The 22,812-nt window shown below is 45.3% G+C and overlaps 1 protein-coding gene across 2 annotated transcripts in view; it reads left to right on the top strand.

Moving 5' to 3' along the window:
* The window catches only part of ADAMTSL3 (ADAMTS like 3), a 355,553-nt gene that overhangs the window by 210,159 nt on the left and 122,582 nt on the right, over positions 1–22,812 (top strand). For both annotated transcript variants that reach the window (XM_077124346.1, XM_077124347.1), the window contains exons 10-13: positions 12,260–12,371; positions 17,463–17,601; positions 18,721–18,771; positions 20,356–20,560. In XM_077124346.1, coding sequence (XP_076980461.1) covers positions 12,260–12,371; positions 17,463–17,601; positions 18,721–18,771; positions 20,356–20,560 — 507 coding nt within the window. The remainder of the gene's footprint in view (positions 1–12,259; positions 12,372–17,462; positions 17,602–18,720; positions 18,772–20,355; positions 20,561–22,812) is intronic.

The following is a 22,812-nucleotide window of genomic DNA, read 5'->3' on the forward strand; positions in this document are numbered from 1 at the left end:
TTGGTCACAAATTCTCTTAGTGACTTTTTGTCTGAGAATGTTTTAATTTCTCCCTCATTTTTGAAGGACAATTTTGCTGGATATAGGAGTCTTGGCTGGCAGTTTTTCTCTTTTAGTAACTTAAATATATCATCCCACTGTCTTCTAGCTTCCATGGTTTCTGCTGAGAAATCTACACATAGTCTTATTGGGTTTCCCTTGTATGTGACGGATTGTTTTTCTCTCGCTGCCTTCAAGATCCTCTCTTTCTCTTTGACCTCTGACATTCTAACTAGTAAGTGTCTTGGGGAACGCCTATTTGTGTCTAATCTCTTTGGGGTGCACTGCACTTCTTGGATCTGTAATTTTAGGTCTTTCATAAGAGTTGGGAAATTTTCAGTGATAATTTCTTCCATTAGTTTTTCTCCTCCTTTTCCCTTCTCTTCTCCTTCTGGGATACCCACTACACGTATATTTGTACGGTTCACATTGTCCTTGAGTTCCCTGATACCTTGTTCAAATTTTTCCATTCTTTTCCGGATAGTTTCTGTTTCTTTTTGGAATTCAGATGTTTCATCCTCCAAATCACTAATTCTATCTTCTGTCTCTTTAGATCTACCATTGTAGCTATCCATTATTTTTTCCATCTTTTCTACTTTGTCCTTCACTCCCATAAGTTCTGTGATTTGTTTTTTCAGTTTTTCTATTTCTTCTTTATGTTCAGCCCATGTCTTCTTCATGTCCTCCCTCAATTTATCGATTTCGTTTTTGAAGAGGTTTTCCATTTCTGTTCGTATATTCAGCATTAGTTGTTTCAGCTCCTGTATCTCATTTGAACTATTGGTTTCTTCGTTTGACTGGGCCATATGTTCAATTTTCTGAGTGTGATCCGTTATCTTCTGCTGGCGTCTGGGCATTTAGTCAGATTTCCCTGGGTGTTCGACCCCACAGGTTGAAAGATTTTTCTGTGCAATCTCTGGGTTCTGTTCTTCCTATCCTGCCCAGTAGGTGGGGCTCGTGACACACGCCTGTCTGTGGGTTCCACCAGCGAAAGTTGCTGTGGGTCCCTCAACTCTGGAAAACTCTCGCCGTAGGGGAGGTTCGGCAGCCGAAGCGTCTTGGAAGAATGCCAGCCGGCCTGGGGTTCCAAATGCGGGGAGGGTCGCTGGCCGTCGCAGCACAGGAGAGCGTCCAGCCAAATTAGCCAGTCGGCCCGGGGCACCAAGCGTGGCGGGAGGGCGCCAGCTGTCAGAGCCCGGGAGAGTACACTGTTCCCAGCCGACGGGGGAGTCACGTGTTTGGAAGGGATCCCCCGGTCAGTGTTCTCCGCAGTCTGGGGATTTCCGACCCAACTATCTCAGTTGTTCCGGGGGGCCTCGTGTGGTGGGGGCACCAGCCGCCGCGGCCTAAGGGGAGCGCCTGTCCAATTCTACCAGCTGGCCCAGGAAGGTGGAAGGGAGGGACTCCGGTCGCTTGCCGTCCCACCCAGGAAAGCCCGTGCCCCTTGGTGATCTCACCGGAGCTGGTTCTCCCAGATAGTCAGCCGTTCCAGGATGGGGTACGCTGTCCCTTTGATCTCCCTCGTGGCTCCGGGAGCTGCTCTGTATTATCTCCACTCCCCCAGTAGCTGTTCTGGAGGAGGAAAGGTGAGGGTGGCAAGGCTGTCGAGGGTGATGGCGGAGGAGCACGGTGAAGGCGGGGGAAGAGGGCACCGTGGTGGTTGGAGAGCAGCCGGAGCAGGAGGGGGAGGAGAGGGGAGAAGGAGGTCGGGTGGCTCGGCTGCTGCGGGGTGTGGGCGCCGCGCGGCGGGCCGGCGGAGAAAGAGAGGGGAGAAGGAGGGCGGGCGGCTCGGCTGCTGCGGGGCGTGGGCGCCGCGCGGCGGGCCGGCGGAGAAAGAGAGGTTACCACCTGATTTTGTAAATAAAATTTTATTGTAACACAGCCTTACCCATTTGTTGACATATTGTCTGTCACTGCATTTGGACTTCACCAGCAGAGTTGGGTAGTTATGATGAAGGTCATATGCTCTACAAACCTATAATGTTTATGGTCTAGCTCATAAGAAAATATTTGCTGACTCCTGGTCTAATCTATTGTTGACCTTTAATACAATTATTGTATTAAAACTGTTGACATATTTAATACAATTATTGTACTTTTTATTCCTTGCATTTCTATTTTAATTGTCTTATAATTCTTGGTTTCTAGTGAAATTTGCATCTTATCATTTAATTTCTTAAACATTTGAATTGTAATATAGGCCCAAATTCTTTAAACAGACAGCCCAATGCAAAGATCTGTGGATGAACGTTGGTGTTTTATGATCATTGGGATAGCATAAGATGCTCTAAGCCTTCCAGTGCAGAATCAAAATGTGAAGCCAAGGCCAGGGTTACTTGGTGTGATAGTGGTATACTTATTTTTAAGTTTTCAGTTAGTGCCAACATCTGGACTTACAGTAATTCTGCCTATAATGCCTGTTTTTTTTTTCACATTTATTGTTAAGTTTTATTTTTGTGCACCTAGTTATTTTTTTAAACATTTTTTATCATGAAATATTACATCTATACAAAAGGATATGCTTTGAAGTACACTTTAACAAGTAGTTATAGAACAAATTCCAGGCGGTGTGCCAGTGGTTCAGTGGCAGGATTCTTGTCTGCCATGCTGAGACTCAGGTTTGATTCCCCATGCCTGCCCATGCAAAAGAAAAAGAACACATTTCAAATTATGGTCTGGGTTACAGTTCCACCATTTCAGGTGTTACCTTCTAGCTGTTCTAAGACATTGGAGATTAAAAAGAAATGTCAATATAATGATTCAATAGTCATACTCATTTGTTGAATCCTATCTTCTCTGATACAGCTCCTCTTCCTCCTTTAGTCTTTTTCCCACTCCTTAGGGATTTTCAGGCTATACCCATCCTAGCTTCTTCATGTTGAAAAGGGTGTTGACATTAAAGGGTAGGGAGATACAACTGGTTGGTGCTCTTGGAGAGGCTGGCACCTCTGGGCTTCAGGGCTTGTGTGGCCTAGGAACCATCTGGAGGTTTTAGGTTTCTGAAAAATAAACACAGTAAGTGAAACTTTTATAGACTCTCCGAGCCCTGGATGTTCTTTACAGTTTACAGGAATACTGTTGGTTGGAGCTTGGCATACATGGCAATTAGCGATATCTAGCTGAAGCCTGCATAAGAAAAACCATCAGAATAGCTTCTCAACTCTATTATAACTCTCTTAGCCACTGATACCTTATTTAGTTACATTGCTTTTCCCCCTTTTGGTCAGGTAGGCATTGTCGATTCCACGGTGCCAGGGCCAGGCTCATCCCTGGGAGTCATGCGCCACATTGCTGGAAGACTTACGTAAAATGTCATGTCCCACGTACAAGGGAGGGTAATGATTTTCCTTGCAGAGCTGGGCTTAGAGAGAGGGGCACCTAGCTATTTTTTAAATTTGTGCTGGATGTTGTAGATTTAAAATTATAGATGTAATTTGGGATTTTGTATTATTTTTGCTTCTGGAAGCTGGCTAGGCTAGGAATTGATTACCTTCATCCAATTAGAGTTTGAAATGCTTTTAATCTGGGCTTCATTTTCTTTGAAGCCTGATTGTTCCAGTTTGCTAGCTGCGAGAATGCAATATACCAGAAATGGAAGGACTTTTAAAAAGGGCAATTTAATAAGATGCTAGTTTACAGTCCTAAGGCCGAGAAAATGTCCCAATTAAAATAAGTCTATAGAAGTGTCCAATCTAAGGCATCCAGGGAAAGATACTTTGGTTCAAGAAGGCCGATGAAGTTCAGAGTTTCTCTCCCAAGTGGAAGGGGACATGGCGAACACGGTGTCATCTGCTAGCTTTCTCTCCTGGCTTCCTGTTTCCTGAAGCTCCCCGGGAGGTGTTTTCCTTTTTCATCTCCAAAGGTCGCTCACTAGTGGACTCTGTTTCTCATGACTATGTCGTTCTGCTCTGCTCTCTCTCTGAATCTCTTTTTTTCTCCATAATGTTTCCTCTTTTATAGGACTCCAGAAACTGATCAAGACTCACCCAAATGGGTAGAGACATGTTGTCACCTCATCCAGCTTAACAACCACTCTTGATTAAACTACATCTCTAGGGAGATAATCTGATTACAGTTTCAAACATACAGCATTGAATAGGGATTATTCTGCCTTTATGAAATGGGATTTTGATTAAAACATGGCTTTTCTAGGGCCATCCATCCTTTCAAACCAGCACACTGATCTATTCCCAGTTCAGTCTCACTCCTGGGATGGAGGCTCCTGGAATCCCAGCTGGGAGCCTGGGTGTTTATCAACATCCCTTACCTTGGCAGACCCTGAACTTCCGCTTTTGTTGCTCCAACCCAGGAGCTGGGTGACAGTTCTGCTCAGCTTCCCAGCCTTTCGGTTTCCACTTGCAAATCGGAAAATGCCTTAAGCAGAAAGGAAGCGCCAAAGCCAAAGCCAAATGCTGTATCCCCTTCCTGGGCTTCCTTTGTGCTTGGGACCTTTGGCCCTGCTAATCCTCACTGACATATGAGTTCTCTGAATCCTTCAAATAAATTCTTAAAAAATATTTTATGCAGTGTTTTTAGTTGCTCTCACTTGGAGGACTCATCATAAATAAGCCATTCTGCTGAGGCCAGAAACAAAACACCTCAGCAGCCTTTCCACCTCTGCTGCCCCGTGCTGTCCCCACCCTCTGTGACCCTTCCCTCCCTCCATGCACATCCCACACTCATGCTGTCAAAATGTTTAGCCAGGTTTATAATTATGTATATCAAAGTATTGTTTTCAATCAACTGTTTTTAGATTTACTAATGAGCTTTACGGGTTTATTTGATCGTTGTTGCTTCTCACTACTTTCTGCTGCATTCACATTAGTTCCTCTTCAGCATTTCTTTTTGTAGCTTTTTTTTTTTAAATTAAGTTCTGTGAGTGGTAATGTTTAGTCATTTTGTATTTAAAAATATCTTTCTTTTATTCTCATTATGGATTGATAATTTGGTCTAGAATTCTAGATCCATAATTGTCCCTCATCACTCTGTGATTTCTGCATCCAATATTGCTTTTTGGGGGGATTTTAAAACTTTTTTATTGTATAATATAACAGATATACAATGCAAAGAAAGACAAAAGAGTAGTGTTCAAAGCACTCTTCAACAAGTAGTTACAGAACAGATCCCAGTGTTTGTCATGGTGCTGTTGTACCATCCTCTCAGATTTTTCCTTCTAGCTGCTCCAGAATTTAGGAGGCTTGAAGGAATAATTTTTATCATCACAATCTACTTTTTTTTTCTTTTTTTGTGAAAAATAACATAAATACAAAACAGCAATAAATTTCAAAGCACAGCACTACAATTAGTCATGGAACAGATTTTAGAGTTTGGTATGGGTTACAGTTCCACAGTTTCAGGTTTTTATTTTTAGTTCTAAGTTACTGGAGACTAAAAGAAATATCAATTTAATGATTCGGTGATTGTATTTGTATGTTAAACCCTACCTTCTCTGTATAACCCCACCATCAGCTTTGATCTTTGTATTCCACTGTTTAGGGATATTTGGACTACGGCCGTTCTAAATTTTTCGTGTGGGAAAGGGCTGTCAATAATGGGATAGGGAGATGGGACTAGCTGATGTTCTGGAGAGGCTGGGCCCCCTAGGTTTCAGGACTTATCTGGTCCAGAGACCCATCTGGAGGTTGTAGGTTTCTGGCAAGTTACTCTAGTGCCTGGAACCTTTGTAGAATCTTATACATTGCCCTAGGTGTTCTTTAGGATTAACTGGAATGGTTTTGGTTGGGGGTTGGCAAGTTATGATAAGTAGCAATGTCTAACTGAAGCTTCCATTACAGTGACCTCCAGAATAACCTCTCCACTCTATGTGAACTCTCTTAGGCACTGATACTTTATTAGTTGTACTTTTTTTTCTCCTTTTGGTAAGGATGGAATTGTTGATCCCATGGTGCCAGGGCCAGAATTATCCCTGGGAGTCATCTCCCACGCCGCTAGGGAGGCTTTCACCCCTGGATGTCATGTCCATGTAGGGGAGGGCAATGATTTCACCTGCAGAGTTGGGCTTAGAGAGACTGAGGCCACATCAGAGCAACAAAAGAGGTCCTCCAGAAGTAACTCTTAGGCGCACTATAGGTAGACCAAGATTTTCTGCTACCTACATAAGCCTCACAAGAGTAAGCCTCAAGATCAAGGGCCTATTTATTTGTGTGTCCTTAATGTTTGACACAGAATCAGAAGATTCCCTGATGGCAAAGTTTAATAGTTCCATACTTTTTCTCTCCTGCCTCAGGGACTTTGCCAATACTTTTAGATTATCTGCTTAATATATTCTAGGATGTATCCAAGCATTACATTAATCTATGCAGGATTAAAGGCCCTCATTCTTATTCTGGGCCCCCTGTGTTTCAATTGTTCAATGAGCTATGCAGACAGGTTGAGTTAGATTATGTGCTATACAAAATGTGGGTTCCAAACAAAATAAACCTTTCTTCCTTTAATCTCAAAAGTGGGTGTGGTTCTAAAATATAGACAATGTCTTCCTTACCTCTGTGTGTTCTAGATTACCTTAATCCCCACCTGGTCGGTTTCATTCTTACCTCTAAATACCAGGTTATAGATATATAAAACAGCCTCTCAAAATCCATAAATAATAATTATCCCTTTGGACTAAATGTGACTGCTATAAGAGCTTATAGGCCCCTGTTTTCTTACAAGCATTTTCTAAAGGAGACCATACAATAAATGTTCTTTTGTTTCTGGCTTATTTTGCCTCACCAAATGTCCCACAGATTCATTCACATCGTTGCATGCCTCACGACTTCGTTCCTTTTTGTAGCAGCACAATATTTGAGCATGTGTATACATCATCGTTTGCCAATCTACTTCTCAGTCAGTGCATCCTTCAGCCACCTGCATTCCTTAGGCATCATGTATAGTGTCCGAAGTCCACAGTCCATCAGCACTCTCAATTTTAGATAATTTCATGGTTCCCAAGAGAAAGATAACCAATACCACACCCCCACCAAATAGGCAATCTAAACTTCCCCTTAGTTCTTGTCCCTTCCCCCATTATTTACCCCTGGTGTTGCTGTGGTAGTGCTGATGCTTTACCTGGGACACGTAATAGCAGTTTCCCCCTATACCCTGGACTTAAACACTCTTTGTACATGAATCAAAGTAGTTCTTGCAAGAACTAATTTATATTTCTAGGGTGAGTCAGTGGGACACGTAGGTCTATACAACCCCTTTCAATCTTGTTCACCTTCAATATGATAGTATTACTTACAGACCCACTAGAGAAATGCCTTCACTTCTGTGTATTCTATTTGAATTCAACCTCATTAGCTAACCATTCACTCATGTCTAGCTTTTATGTATCTCTAAGTCCCCTATATTCTGTATTACAAGTCTCTTAATTTTACCTTTACCATGGTCATAAAAGTGGAGTCATACAGCCTTTTGTGTCTGGCTAATTTCACTCAACATTATGTCCTTAAGGCTCATCCATCTTGTCATGTGCTCCATTTCATCTGACTGCTGCATAATCCACCATATGTATATACCACATTTTGTTAAACCATTGATCTGTTGATGGGCATTTGGATTGTTTCCTTCTTTTGGTGATTGTGAATAATGCTGCTATGAACATCGGTGTACAAATGTCTCTTTGTGTCATTGCTTTCAGCTCTTCTGGGAATATACCACGTAGTGCTATTACTGGGTCATAGGGCAACTTGATATTTAGTTTCCGAAGGAACCACCAAACAGTCTTTCATAGTGGCTGTACATTATACCTTCCCACCAGCGGTGCATAACTGTCCCAATTTCTCCACATCCTCTCCAACATCTGTAGTTTCCTGTTTGTTTAATAGCAGCCATTCTTATAGGTGTGAGGTAGGATCTCACTGTAGTCTTTTTTTTTTTAAAAGACTCTCTCTATGGGATTGTGTAATGCTGTGAATCTTGAGGTGGACATTGTTTAACACTACAAATATAAATAAGTACTTTCATAAATAGTACAAATATATGGTATTTGTTCAGAGAGTTAACAATAGAGTATTATATGGGGAAAAGTACCTATACCAAACTACAGGCTATGGTTAACAATAATATCTTTTAAATATATATATTTTTATTATAAACAATGAATAGACGTACAAGTATTCTTGACATACAAACATTCTTGACATGATTACAATCAGTGGCTCACAATATCACCACTTAGTTGTGTATTCATTATCCTGATCATTTTTTTTGAACATTTGCATCTCTTCAGAAAAAGAAAAAGAAAAATCTTAACATGCCATACCCATTACCACTCCCTTCCATTGATCACTAGTATTTCAATCTACTCAGTTTATTTTAACCTTTGTTCCCCCTATTATTTATTTTTTATCCATATTTTTACTCATCTGTCCATACTGTAGATAAAAGGAGCACCAGATACAAGGTTTTCACAATTACAGTCACGTTGTGAAAGCTGTATCATTATACAGTCATCTTCAGGAAACACGGCTACTGGAACACAGCTCAACAGTTTCAGGCAGTTCCCTCTAAAAAGGGGCTATCTAAATAATGCTTGAGAATAACCTCCAGGATAACCTCTTGACTCTGTTTGCAATCTCTCAGCCACTGACATTTTATTTTGTTTCATTTTTCTCTTCTCCCTTTCAGTTGAGGTTTTCTCAGTCCCGTGATGCTGAGTCTCAGCTCATTCTAGGATCTCTGTCCCACGTTGCCAGGAAGGTCCACACCCCTGGGAGTCATGTCCCACGTAGACGGGGGAGGGCGGTGAGTTCATTTGCCGTGTTGCCTGAGAGAAAGAGAGGCCACATCTGAGTAACAAAAGAGGTTCTCTGGGGGTGACCCTTGGGCCTAATTTAAAGTAGACTTAGCCTATCCTCTGTGGGGATAAGTTTCGTAGGGACAAACCCCACGATTGAGGGCTCAGCCTGTTGGTTTAGTTGTCCCCACTGCTTGTGAGAATATCAGGAATTCTCCAAATGAGGAAGATGAATTTTCCCCTTCTCCCCATTTCCCCAAGGGGGACTTTGCAAGTACTTCTTTATTCACTGTTCAGATATTCTGGGATTTCAGGGCCTCACACTAACCTGGACAAACCTACAAAACTCATGCCCTATTCAAGGTTCCATGTACTTACAGTGTTCAATTAAACTGTCTATATAAGTTAAATTAGGAAATGTACTAGTCAGAATACAAATACTGTACCAAATAAACATTTCTTGCTTTAGTCTCACACCGAAGTTGAAGTTTTATAATATGAATGACCATCTGTTTTCAGCACCCTGTAATATCGACACTCCTTTGTTCTCTCATTGGGGTCTTGATCTGCATTTCCCTCATAGCTAATGAAGGTGGGCATCTCTTCATGTGCTTTTGAGCCATCTGTATTTCCTGTTCAGAAAAATTTCTATTCATGTCTTTAGCCCATTTCATAATTAGGTTGTTTGTTCTTTTGTTGTTGAGTTGTATGATTTCTTTATGTATACAGAATATCAAACCTTTGTCTGATGTGTGATTTCCAAGTATTTTCTCTCATTGAGTTGGCTGCCTCTTCACTTTTTTGACAAAGTCTTTTGAGGTGCAGAACATTCGATTTTGAGGAGTATCATTTATCTATTTTTTCTTTTGTTGTTTGTGCTTTGGGTGTACAGTTTAAGAAAGTACCTCCTGTTTCTAGTCTTAAAGATGTCTCCCTACATTTTCTTCTAGTAGCTTTATAGTGCTAGTTCTTATATTTAGGTGTCTGAGCCACTTTGAGTAAATTTTTGTATAGGGTATAATGTAAGGGTCCTTTTTCATTCTTTTGGCTATTAATATCCAATTATCCCAGCCCCATTTGTTGAAAAGACTATTTGTCTCAGGTCAGTGATTTTGGGAACCTGGTCAAAAATCAGGTGACCATAGATTTGGTGGTCTATTTCTGCACTCTCCATTCAATTCCATTGGTCAGTATTTATATCTTTGCGCCAGTACCGTGCTGTTTTGACCACTGTGGCTTTATAATAAGTTTTAAAGTCAGGGAGTATTAATCCTCCCACTTCATTCTTCTTTTTTAGGATGTTTTAGCTATCTGAGGTCTCGTTCCCTTCCAGATGAATTTGGTAACTAGTCTTTCCAAGTCTTCAGAGTTGGTTGTTGGAATTTTGATTGGTACTGCATTGAATCTGTAGATCAATTTGAGTAGAATTAACATCTTAACTATATTTAACCCCCCTATCCATGAGCAGGGAATGCCTTTCCACCTATTTAGATCTTCTTTAATTTCTTTTAGAAATGTTATACACTTTTTTGTGTACAAATTCTTTATGTCCCTAGTTAAGTTCATTCCTAAGTTCTTGATTCTTTTAGTTGCTATTTTGAATGAAATTTTTCCTTTACTGACTCCTCAGTTAGGTCATTGCTTGTGTTTAGAAACGTTACTGATTTTTGCACATTAATTTATATCCTACCATCTTGCTGAACTTATTAGCTCATGTAACTTTGCTATAGATTTCTGAGAATTTTCCAAGTATAGTATCATGTCATCTGTAAGTAATGAAAGTTTTATTTCTTCCTTTCCAACCAATATTGCTTTTAAGAAATCTGATGCCAATCTGAGTCTCATTCATTTGTAGGTAATTGGTTTTTTTTTCTGAATGCTTAGGATTTTTCTTTATCCTTGTTGTATTTTTAATTTTTTTCTGCTGAGAACGCCACAGGCATTTTTAAATGGACCATTTCTGTCTTTCTTAAGATCTAGGAAATTCCCAGAAATTATACAACCATATATTGCCTCTTCATTATATTTTCTCCCTCTTAAATTCTGTATGGATGTTGGGATTCATGGAAAACTTTTGTTTTCATCTCTTTTTCTTCCTGTGTTGCATTCTGAGAGATTCCCTCAGTTCATGCATTCATTAAATCAACAGGGAAGGGAAGAAAAATGTAGATAAATGTATTAGTTTGTCAAATGCTGCCAGAATGCAATATACCAGAAATGGAATGGCTTAAAAAAGGGAATTTATTAAGTTACAAGTTTACAGTCCTAAGGCCATAAAAACGTCCCAAGTAAGGCGTCCAGAGAAAGGCGCCCCGACTGAAGGAAGGCCCAGGTCTGTCACATGGGAAGGCCCGTGGCTGGCGTCTGCTGGTCCTTGTTCCAGGTTCTGTTGCCGCCAGCTTCTGATACCAGTGGTTTCCTCTCTAAGCATCTGTGGCCTTCACTTAGCTCCTCTGGGGCATAATTCTGGGTTCTGGCTGGCTGAGAATCTCACGGGAAGGCACCTGGCAATGTCTGCTGGGCCCTGCATCTCCAAATGTCTGAGTCTAGGCATCTGCTCTGTTGGCACTCAAAGCATCTTCAAATGTCTGCATCTCTGTTGGCTCTGAAGCAACTGTGGTTTCTCCTCAATGTTTTCCCTTTGAAAGGACTCTCTTAAACTAGTCCAGATCCTCCTTGAGTGGACAGAGTCACATCTCCATCTAATCAAAAGGCTCCACCCATAATTGGGTGTGTCACATATCTTTGGAAGTAATCTAGTCAGAAGGTAACAACCACAATTGAGTGACTCAATCTCCATGGAAACAATTAAATCAAAGGTTTTTATGCTACAGTATTGAATCAAGATTAAAGAACATGGCTTTTCTGGGACACACAACACTTTCAGACCAGTGTAAATGAGAACTTGCTCCTTGAGCAAAATCATCTGATAGTAAAATTGATCTCTCTATGTAATTGTTCATTCACCCTCAGCTGTACCCCTCTCCTTTTAATCAGGTATGGGAATGCCATATGTAAACACTGTGTATTTCATGCATATTTAAGTTCCTACATTTGTGTTTTTAGAAGGATTTTTCAGAGGGATCTGCTTAAAGATGATACTATAGAAAATGTAAAAATCCCAACTGGGTGCTCTGTTGTAGGCAAACCTAGATTAAGTCTCAGTCCCTGCTCTTGTGGAAATTCAAATCAAGTTGATCAAAAAAAAAAGTCCACACACACTGTTGTGAACACATTTATAGGCATGGGCTTACCTGAAAAATAAAGGATTCCAAGGAGATTTGTTGACAGTCTGGAGTCTCCAATTGGGAGAAATCTCAAAGAAAGATTGCCTCCTCAAATCCTCAGGATCTTCAAGTACCATGTTTGCTGTAACGCATGTGTGGGTGTCTGCACAGGTGACGCGTCCTCACCTGGGACGGCAGCGTGGGGAGCGCCGGTGCTGTGCGCGGGTACATCATCCGGTTTATCTTTGTGCAGACCAGACACGCTGCGGCCAAGGGCAGCGTGGTCCAGTTCTTCTTCTACCAGCCCATCAGCCACCAGTGGCGGCAGACCGACTTCTTCCCTTGCACCGTGACCTGCGGCGGAGGTGAGGCCCGGGGGGTCTGCGCGCAGGGAGGGCGGAGGCGAGGCCCGGGGGGGTCCGCGCGCGGGGAGAGCGGAGGCGAGGCCCGGGGGTTCCGCGCGGGGAAGGAGGAGGCGAGGCCCGGGTGGTCCGCGCACGGGGAGAGCGGAGGCGAGGCCCGGGGGGTCCGTGCGGGGAAGGAGGAGGCGAGGCCCGGGGTTCCGCGCACGGGGAGGGCGGAGGCGAGGCCCGGGGGGCCCGCGCGGGGAAGGAGGAGGCGAGGCCCGGGGGGTCCGCGTGCGGGGAAGGCGGAGGCGAGGCCCGGGGGGTCCGTGCGGGGAAGGAGGAGGCGAGGCCCGGGGGGTCCGCGCGCGGGGAGGGCGGAGGCGAGGCCCGGGGGGTCCGTGCGGGGAAGGAGGAGGCGAGGCCCGGGGTTCCGCGCACGGGGAGGGCGGAGGCGAGGCCCGGGGGGTCCGCGCGGGGAAGGAGGAGGCGAGGCCCGGGGGGTCCGCGCGCGGGGAGGGCGGAGGCGAGGCCCGGGGGGTCCGCGCGGGGAAGGAGGAGGCGAGGCCCGGGCGGGTCCGCGCGCGGAGAGGGCTTGGAGCTAGAAATTCCAGTTCACATGGGTGGTGCCGCCAGAGACACGGCATCGCCCGGCGTCCTGCGCAGCGGCTGGAGCCGCAGTGTGGCAACGAGGGCGCCTCTGCGCGTGACTGGCGGGGCTGGGCTTGGAAAACACCTCTTACTTTGGTCAGAAGCTGGAAACATGGTTGCATATGTTCTTGCACGTCTCTTCTTGACTATCCTTAAAGTATGCATTTTTGTGTGTGTGAAAACCAAATTCTTGTTTTGCATGAAGATGCATCTGATAAGAAAACTATTAACAATTTTATAAAACTATAAAATCTTAGCCAACCTTAACCACAACCAATAAAATTCACTTCCAACAGACCTCTACAACTTTTCACATCCACTATTTTGTCCTACACAGTCCTGTTTCTCATGCTGCTGCAATCAGTTATTTTACTGTAGGGAAAAGTACTCTCTTTTTCCTTAACAAAAACATTTCTTGCATACTTTACGTATTTAAATTACAAAAAAGTTCTTGAAATCAGTCTTTGAGCCAATATCCTAAGAAAACACAATTCTTTTCTTTTTTGTGTAAAAAATAACATATATACAAAAAAGCAATAAATTTCAAAGCACATCACAACAATTAGTTGTGGAACAGGTTTCAGAGTTTGGTGTGGGCTACAGTTCCACAGTTTTGGGTTTTTACTTCTTTCTTGTAGTCTCCAGCACTGTGGAGTACTAGAATAAACACTCTAAGCCACTGGAGACAGAAGCGTAGAAAGGGTAAGGCACACTCAGGGCTGCTCGGCTGCAAACGGCAGGATGCAGGTCCGGGCTGCTCTGAGGCCTCAGCCCTGCTCTAGTGGACTCTGGTCCTGTGTCCACCCGTCCTGCCTACATGGTACCTGCATCTGCTCCACACCTGAGGCAGGTAGGCTCGGCAGGGGAGACGCCCTCCTCTCCGCACAGCCCGTTTCTTCCCTGGAGGCCTGCAGGGTATCAGCTCACTCAGAAAGCTGAGGCTGAGCTGGGCTGTGCCCACCTGCTTTAAACAGCCAGCTTCCTGCGAGGGTGCGGGTCAGACCTCCCGCTCCTGGGGCTGAGGCTCCCTTTGAAACCACGAGGTAAGGTGCTTCTGTGGAGAGCCCTGGTCAGCCCTGTCCCCATGGAAACTTGTGTCCCCAGGAATGGGAGAGAAACAGAGTCTGAGGGACAAATGGGGCCCTAGAAGCAAAATAAGGGGTGAACATTTCCAGTTTCCCAGGCGGTCTTCCTAGGGCCGCTTCGTTATGACCCTGCAGCACTGGTTCACAGAGCGTGGTCCCTGGTGTGCAGTGTCCGCGTGCCGGGAGCCTCTGGAAAGGCTGTTCCCAGGCCCCGCGCAGACCCAGGCTGACGCAGTGCGGTGCGGCCAGGGCTCGGCGGCTCAGCCTTGCGGGCGATTCTGTTGCATGCTCGGGTTTGAGCACCACTGCCCTCCAAGCAGGGCCCTTAGACACCGGCGGTCGCGTGCGAGCGCCACTACTTTTGTCATATCTCTTTTACTCCTGTGTGGTTATTGATTTAAGGGATTTTCTTTAAATGGACTTTTTGAAACCTAAATAAGCATATTTACAAAATAATGTTATATTACCACGTTGAAAGGAAAACTCTTATCTCTTGCCGTAAATAAATACAGCCACAGAAATGAGCACAGTGGAAACAAGCACTCTCTCACTCTTCTCCCAGAAGATAAATATCCCGGTATGGAAATGTGTTTTGTGGAATGCTACAAGCACTTTCTGAAGCAAAACCCCTCCAGATCTTTGAGTCACTGCCTCTCCCACATGCTCAAAGGGAAGTTCTTAAAACACTGGCTTGTGTTGAAGCCGACTGAAGAACAACCCGCTTTGGTGTTGCGCCTGGGGTGGGCAAGCTGAGCCTCTAGGTGTGGGCCTCGGGCATTTCGGACCAGTACTGCTCTCCCGAGCGTCCACACTGCACATCCAGCAGCAGCGCTGTTAGTGGACAAATCCAGAATCGAGGATCCGGGCTCTCTCACTCGTCTTGTCGCCAATTAAACATCCGTGAGCCTCAGTCCTTTACTCTGTAAAACGCAGCTAGCGGTCGTCCTTGCTAGGTGGCCAGGCCACCGCGGGCAGCTGCGTGTCAGGGGATGCAGTGCAGTGCCTGGCCGTCATGGCCACTCAGGGAGTATTGTTGATATCATAATGTAAACCTGGATTTTGTTCCAAAATGCCTCCTCGCCCACCTCTTGGCATTTTCAGTTGGACTGGTAACGTGTTGGGAAATACGGACGGGGCTCGCTGGTCGTGGTGGCAGACTTTGCGAGCAGGTGGGACGTAGCTCTGGACACCTGTGTGCACCACAGTCAGGGCCCAGCGAGGTGGGCAGTGGTCCAGGGAAAGTGAGAGTCTACAGCGAGGACCCCAAATGGAAGCCATGGCATGGTGGTGCTTTTTTATTCCTACTCAGCAGAAAAGCAAACTTCTCTTTCTTCTTGCTTTATGCCCTAGTTCTCACACATGGATTCAGAGAGAGGTCCCCACTGGACCCAGAAGTAGAAGGGAAGCTGTCCACTCTGAGTGGACATGTTGTAGTGGGATTCAGCCGTACTTGTTAAATTCCCGGGTTTTTCTCATACTTGGATGCCCGGAACCATAAACATGCCTGGCAGCGCCTAGAGCTGAGATGGTTGTGAGAACAGAAAGGGATGTTGAGTTTTGTTCATTGCCGCCACACGGCTGCATGTTCTGGGCACTGGCAGGATTTCAGTACAGAATATTCACATGTACATGTGTCCACGCACCTTATTTCTTTGGCCCTTAGTTAGCTCTGAACCGCCATAAAATTAAGGAAGAAAAATAATTGTCTCTCCTCAAATTATAAATAACTGTACACTCTCTGCCTACTTCTTTTAGAAGTATGTTTCCATTTAGAACACTCCTTTTCTCTGACTCAGGAAGCTTTAAGCTCAGTGTATGCTTGTTTGGGGGGAAATGAAACACACACATAAAACCCCCAAGAAGAGCATTACATAAACTTAATCATATTAGTGAACCAAATCTGCATGATTTGTGTAAATGGAATTTTAGAATTTTTTAGATAATCAGGAAAATTAGTTTGCTGGTCTCCAAAGTACACCAGTTTTTGGATGGACTTTACTGTCTTGTCTGCAGTCAGGTGGACACGTGAGCTCAGTCTGGGGAAAGCACGGAGATCCCTCTGCTATCTGAGATTGTAGACTTTCTGGCAAGTATTGGCACCAGAGTAACATTTTATTGACTCCGTTTGGATTTTTGTTCTTGTGGTTTTGACCTTGCTTTTTATAAGCATACCAGTGTGTCCTTCTGCACTCAGCTTACATCCAAGCTGTGTCATGTAGAAAGCTGTCCAGTGGTTTATAAAATCTGATTCCTCACAGCAATCAAGCATTCAAATAGATTGGCTGAGAGCTTAGCTTTGGGCATTATTTTTTTTCCTGAAGAGCTGAATCTGTTTTTGGAACACTACCTTTCTTGTGTTTAACTTAATGTGACACTTATGCAGTGACAGGAAACTTGGAGTCAGATCTTTCAGGAAATGGAAGTGTCACTTTGTAAGTTGTTTTTTGAATTTAAATACTCATCCATTTGGAATGTTCACTTTCCTCAGAGCCTGTCCAGACTGAGTTTACCAAAACAAGGACTGTCCTCGTTCCTTCCCCTTTGATGGCCTGTGGCATGGGAGGGCTGGAGGCAGATTTTGTTCTTCCATGCACAGACCGTGCATGTGTCCAGCTAGAGTTTAGTGGCCTTGGGGGCCCCTCCGTCCCCAGGAGAGCAAATGCACAAATGCGGCCTGTGCCAGCAGTGGAGTATTGTACAGCAGGAGGGGCAACCCCCCAGTCTACATTTTGAGTTGGATCTCAATAACATAATGTTGAGTGAGAAAAGTAGAAAACAGAACAAGAAATAAAATGCAATAACATTTTTAAAGCTAAAAACGAGTTCACGTCCAAAAAGCATGACAAAAGACGTGTGCCTATAAGGGCGCATAAACAATAAGCAGTTGTGCATTCTCCGGGGAGATGGGGAAAGGGGAGCTGGAGGGGGGGCTAGAGGGCCTGGTGCAGAGCCCCGATGAAAGTGCATTGAGGGCGGAAGACAGCAAGTGACCTGGGGCCCTGATGCTTTCCAAGAAGCTACCGGAGCTTTTTAGTTCTGAGTGCCGAGACACCCACACTCACCTCCGGGGTGGTTTTCAGCCGTGGCCGCACATTTCAATCATCCTAGAATCACCTGGGAATCTTTTTAAAACTACGGATTTCCTAGGCCCCAGCTGCAGCACTCCTGACGTAATTGGATGTGATGGGGTCTGGACACTGGTATATATTAAAAAGTTCCCCACAAGTTTCTGTTATATAGCCAGGGTTTGAGAGTAACGGAGTCAAGTCTTTTGAAAGTGGAGGAAAAAAGAGAAAAAAGCACGTGGCAGGCGATAGCTTTGCTAAGTAAAAAGGAAACAAATGCAGTATTCGGACTCCAGTTTTCTGCACTCTAGGTTACCAGCTCAATTCTGCAGAATGCGTGGACATCCGCTTGAAGAGGGTGGTCCCTGACCATTACTGCCATTACCACCCTGAAAACGTAAAACCAAAACCCAAACTGAAGGAGTGCAGCATGGACCCTTGCCCTTCCAGGTGAGTGTGATTGCGCACACCCCGTGGCTTCCGAAAAAGCACAGATGCCCTGCAGCTGAGACCTGGTTTCCAGTCCCGGCTCTGACCCAGATGCCCTGCAGCTGAGACCTGGTTTCCAGCCCCGGCTCTGACCCTTCGTGGCGGCAGGCGTGGTTGCTAACAGGACCTAGGACATCCCCACTCATCAGGGCCTCCTTGTTTCGCTCCTTCTCCTGCTGTAGGTATCTAAGCTCTTTATAATGAGCCTTTTCTGAGCATCCCCTCCCATGCAAAGCATTGAAATCTCTTCATTGAAGTACCATGTCAAGCCCATCAGCCCGTCATAAATAGGTCAGCCCACCATTTGGCTTTGAAGCTGGGTCCCTCCTTACCATGTGTTGACGTTAAAACTGCTTGCATTAAACACAGCATAAGTAATGCATTGTGCAAGGAAGTGAAACGTTTTCATGCCAAAGCAGTAAAGCTCTGATAAGCTGTCCTGTTGCATAATTTAGGACCTGCTGACTTGGATTGCCTGGGGAAGTTTCCTGGCTTTTCTACAGTATCTTAAAATAACAACACGATATCAAGTTTCAGAATTCCCCGGAATCTGCCAGCTGGCTAAGGCAGAGATGCACAAGTTGGAAAGGAAGCATTCTCAGTGGATTTCATTTCCTATCGCTAAATTGCCATTTTCTGTAAGCCCAGTTGAATGTAATTAAGAGTGACCTTTTCAAAGGAAAAATTCTTTGAAATAAAGTGGGTTTTAGAAGCCCAATTAATATGACCATGTTAATATCCATTTATGTATTTTATCAGATTAACCTTTTAAATGGTAAGTAGGAATACATACAATATTTACAATTATCTAGATTAAGAGAATCTTTTCCCTTTGACAATTAACACTAGAACAGTTTTCTTTCCATATTTCATATAGAACTGGGAATGGTTTGTGTCAGGGATATTCCTGATACCTTAGTTGATGGTTACTGAATTTTAAGGAATAGTTCATAATACTTGAAACACTCAGTTTTCAATTTGAAAGAGCTCCCTCTCTCAGGATGTCAAATCTATATTAATCAATTGTTAAATGTGTTGATTGCTGTATAAATAATCGTCTCGCCATGATTTCATTTGTAGTGATGGATTTAAAGAGATCATGCCCTATGACCACTATCAGCCTCTGCCTCGGTGAGTTGTTTCCTTTTCCTTTCCGTAATTTACTCTGAACTGGTTGCAAGGAGCCCTGCCATGGGTAGCAGTAGTCTGGGTACGATGTACAGGACACGGCTGTTAGAAGGAGGACGGCAAAGGCCAGCTCAGCGATAAGAAAACTCTAAGAGCAGACGGAGAAGCTGCCTGGCAGGGGGAGGTGCCAGCCTCCCCAGGTGACGGCAGGACAGAGGGAGTGCCAGCGCAGCGGCGAGGGGTACAGGGGCCCAAGGCTGTGCTTCCTGGGCGGCTGTGGCGGGCACCACTCAGCGGCCTCAGATGCACGAGTGCTTCCCCGGTCCTGGGAGCTGGAGATCCTGAGTCACGGTCCAGGTGGGGCCGGGCCTCCAGAACCTGGGGGGAGAAGCCTCGCCCCACCTGGCTGCTGGGGCTCTGCAGCCGTCCTCGGCATCCTCGGCATCCTCGCTGTCCTCTCTGTTCTTGGTGTCCTCGCTGTCCTCTCTGTTCTTGGTGTGCTCACCATCCTCGCCGTCCTGGCTGTCCTCGGGGAGCAGCTGCAGCACTGCAGCCTCTGCTTTCGTCACCCCATGGCCCTTCCCTTGTGGCCTGTGTCTCCTCCTTTCCATGAGGCCCCCAGCCCTCCTGGGTTAAGGGCCCACCCTCATCTGAACTCACCCAGTTCCACCTGCAAAGACCCCTTTCCACCTGAGGTCACGTTCACAGGTGCTAGGGATTAGGGTTTGGCCCTGTCCTTGTGGGGACATGGTGTACCCGACGGCCCTCCTGAGCCTGGGGTCCTGTGCATTTTGAGTTTCTGTGACCTCTAGTGATGCCAAGTGCAGTTGACTAGGTTATTTCCCCCAACAGAACACATGCTCTGAACCTCAGCCTGTGGTCCTGTGGGTGTGGACCGGTCTAGGGGTGGTCCCGTTCAGGGGGCCCTCTTGAAGTGCTATTTTAAGGTGTTAAGTGGTGGCCCAGCTGAGTCTGTGGGTCTCAGTCCTTTATAAGCAGGAGATGTTTGGCTGTGTCAGTCAGGGAAGGGCGCACAGGAAGAAGCTGGACGTCAGTGAAAAACAGATGCAGGAAGAGAGAGAGGCCCCCACATGATGGAGGCAGAGATGCAAGCTCCGAGCTCCGGGGAGTGTGGCAGGCCAGCCCCAAGTGCCAGGGCCTGGAGAAGGCATGGTCTTGCAGACTCCTGATTCTGTGCTTCAGCCTAAGTGACTGTGAGACCATAAAGTCCCACTGCTAAGCCAGCCCACTGCATGGTATTTGTCACAGCATCTGGAAGGCTAAGCCTCTTTATACTTCTTGTTTAGTACTTTATAGTTCAGGGGCAGTGTGCAGATGCTTTCACACTCCATATTAATCGACTTGATTCTCACAATGGCACAATGAAGGGAACCAGGGGGGCGTGTTACCCCACTTGACAGAAACCTCAGGTTCAGGCAGTTAGCACCTGCGGGTAAGCTCACGCCCCTCCTCTTTCAGCTCCACAGCAGCTGGTGGCTTGAGGCTGCCTCTTTTGCAACCATCTTTGCAGACTTGACAGAAGCAAGCAACAACTAAGTAATGTGGTTTTATTTGTTTCATTTTGAGCTGGGAACACAACCCTTGGACTGCGTGCTCGGTGTCCTGTGGCGGAGGGACTCAGAGGCGGAGCTTTGTGTGCGTGGAGGAGTCCGTGCTTGGGGAGGCCTTGCAGGTGGAGGAATGGAAGTGCATGTACGCGCCCAGACCCAAGGTCATGCAAACCTGCAATCTCTTCGACTGCCCCAAGTGGGTCGCCATGGAGTGGTCCCAGGTAAGACCGGGCACCTGCCGCTGTCACCGAATGTCGCTGTGGCCAACACTGCGTGGGGCAGCATGGGGGGTGCAAAAGCCAGAGGGGAACGTGGTCCCCGCTCTCAGAGAGCTTTGGGAGATGGTGGAGGACGATGTAGAAGAGAGCACAAGTCCGTGTAGGCGAGAACAATTAATGTGAAGGAGTCAGGTCCATCTGGAAGGACCAGCGGTTAGAGCAGTCCAGAAGTCCTTGCGGCCCTTGTAGCTTAATTGATCCTGAAGCCACGGGGGTGGCCGGGCAGGGCCGGGGCGGGGGCGGGGCGGGGGCGATACGAGCTGCGGGGGCTGGCCGGGCAGGGCCAGGGCGGGGGCGATACGAGCCGCGGGGGCTGGCGGGGCGGGGCAGGGGCGGGGGCGGGGGCGGGGCGACCACGGTGAAAAAGGCCCCGACTGCTCTTGGTTAAGGAGAGCACCCCTGTTACTGAGAACGGGGAGACACATAGAAATGCTTGTGCCGAGATTGGAAGTATGTTCTTGATCCAGTATATGCTAACAAGAGTCATGATTTTTGGTGAAGAGAATAATATATTTTAAGTAATTGAGGCACGACAGACTGACATTGGAAAGCCAGAGGCAGACGGCTGTGTGGAAGCTGCAGTGCTGGGACGGAGGGAGAGGTGGAGGGAAGAAGGGATGACAAAGCCCCACGCGTGCGCGTGGTTTCCACTTTCCAGAAGGACGGACAGAGTAAGCCTCCAGAACAAATAACATGCAGTTGGAATACTCAAATATGAAAAATGCAGGCAGATTAAAGTATTGAATACTTCAATCTGAATCTTTTCACTTTCCATACAGTGAGACATAATTCAAGTCTCTCTACTCCTGAAGGAGCGCTGCATAGTCAGTTCAGCCTACCCGTGTGTTCATAGACGTGCTCATTTAGGCATTTATTCAGCGTATCAGGTCCCATGTGAAGGACTGAATAGACCTTCCTCCTGTGCCCCGAAGCTGAGCGTCCCAGTGCAGACCCAGGCACACGGGGCGGGCAGGGAGGCGCGCGGGGCGGGCAGGGAGGCGCGCGGGGCTGTGGAGTGACCTGTCCGGCAGGAGCACAGAGGCCCGGAAAGGCTTCGGAAAGGAGGTGGCACCTGAACTGGACCTGGGTGGGTCATTTTAAGTGAGTTTGCCAAGTGAAGACCCACTTCCACCTGAGTTCAGAGGTCGCCTCCTCCAAGTCCTTCCCGCTACCTGTGGGCATGACGTCACCACCCTCGTTCCCGGACACCTGAGCGCTGTAGCTTTCAACTTTTCTTTTTTTTTTTTTTTTTGCTCTCCTACCTCCTCTAAAAGCAGTTTGGAAAATTATATATTCCCTCGTATATATTTAGGTTGACATCTAAAATTTTAATTATAAGTTTAAATAGTTCCAAAGAAAACCATGTCCAATAGGTTGTGAAAGCTGAAAATTTAAAATCAAAGTTTCACATTATTCTTTTAAATGTTTGCAGGGGAACAGAAAACCATCATGATTTTCACCCCTACCATCTTTTATTTAAAAGCACATGAACAAGCCTTTTAACAAGTTGAATATTTTATATTTTTCCCCTTGAACTCATATTATCAATCCATTTTCCCTACAGAATTTTATCCTAATATAGTATATTTTTGTGCTTTAAAGTATTTTATTGATTATATTATTCTACTCCTCTCCAAAAAGATATGTATATCCATTGCAATTGATATTTATATATATATATCAATTGAAATTATTTTAATTTACTATGGCCATAAGTCTCCAAGTATTAAAAATGTCCCAGATTGAGTTATTATTAAATTTAATTTTAGTACACAATTGATCAAAACAACATAAATCTGTTTCAAATTTGGGTAAATGTCTATTATACATAAAAAGTAAATTTTCATTGAAATAAAAATTTTAGATGCTTTAAAAAATAGTCTGTATATCCATTGCCAGAATGAACTATGGGTTTGGCAAAAAATTAAATAATAATTTTATTCTTAATTTTTATTGTTGATTTCTTGTTTTGTTTTGTTTTTCATGTGCACACTGGGAAAACTTGTTCACATAAATAGACTGGGATGGTAAGATTTTATTATAGCAATGCCATTTGGCTTTTGAAACCCCTGCATTATATGCCATAAATCACGTGATGCCATCATCAAAACCTATGTTTGGTGAACCATTAGCTGACAACTTGATTGGGTTCTCTTTCAACTCTTTTTGAAAGCAAAGACTGTCACCTGAATTGC

This window comes from Tamandua tetradactyla, chromosome 12, assembly GCF_023851605.1.
Source record: "Tamandua tetradactyla isolate mTamTet1 chromosome 12, mTamTet1.pri, whole genome shotgun sequence".
NCBI classification, from domain to species: domain Eukaryota; kingdom Metazoa; phylum Chordata; class Mammalia; order Pilosa; family Myrmecophagidae; genus Tamandua; species Tamandua tetradactyla.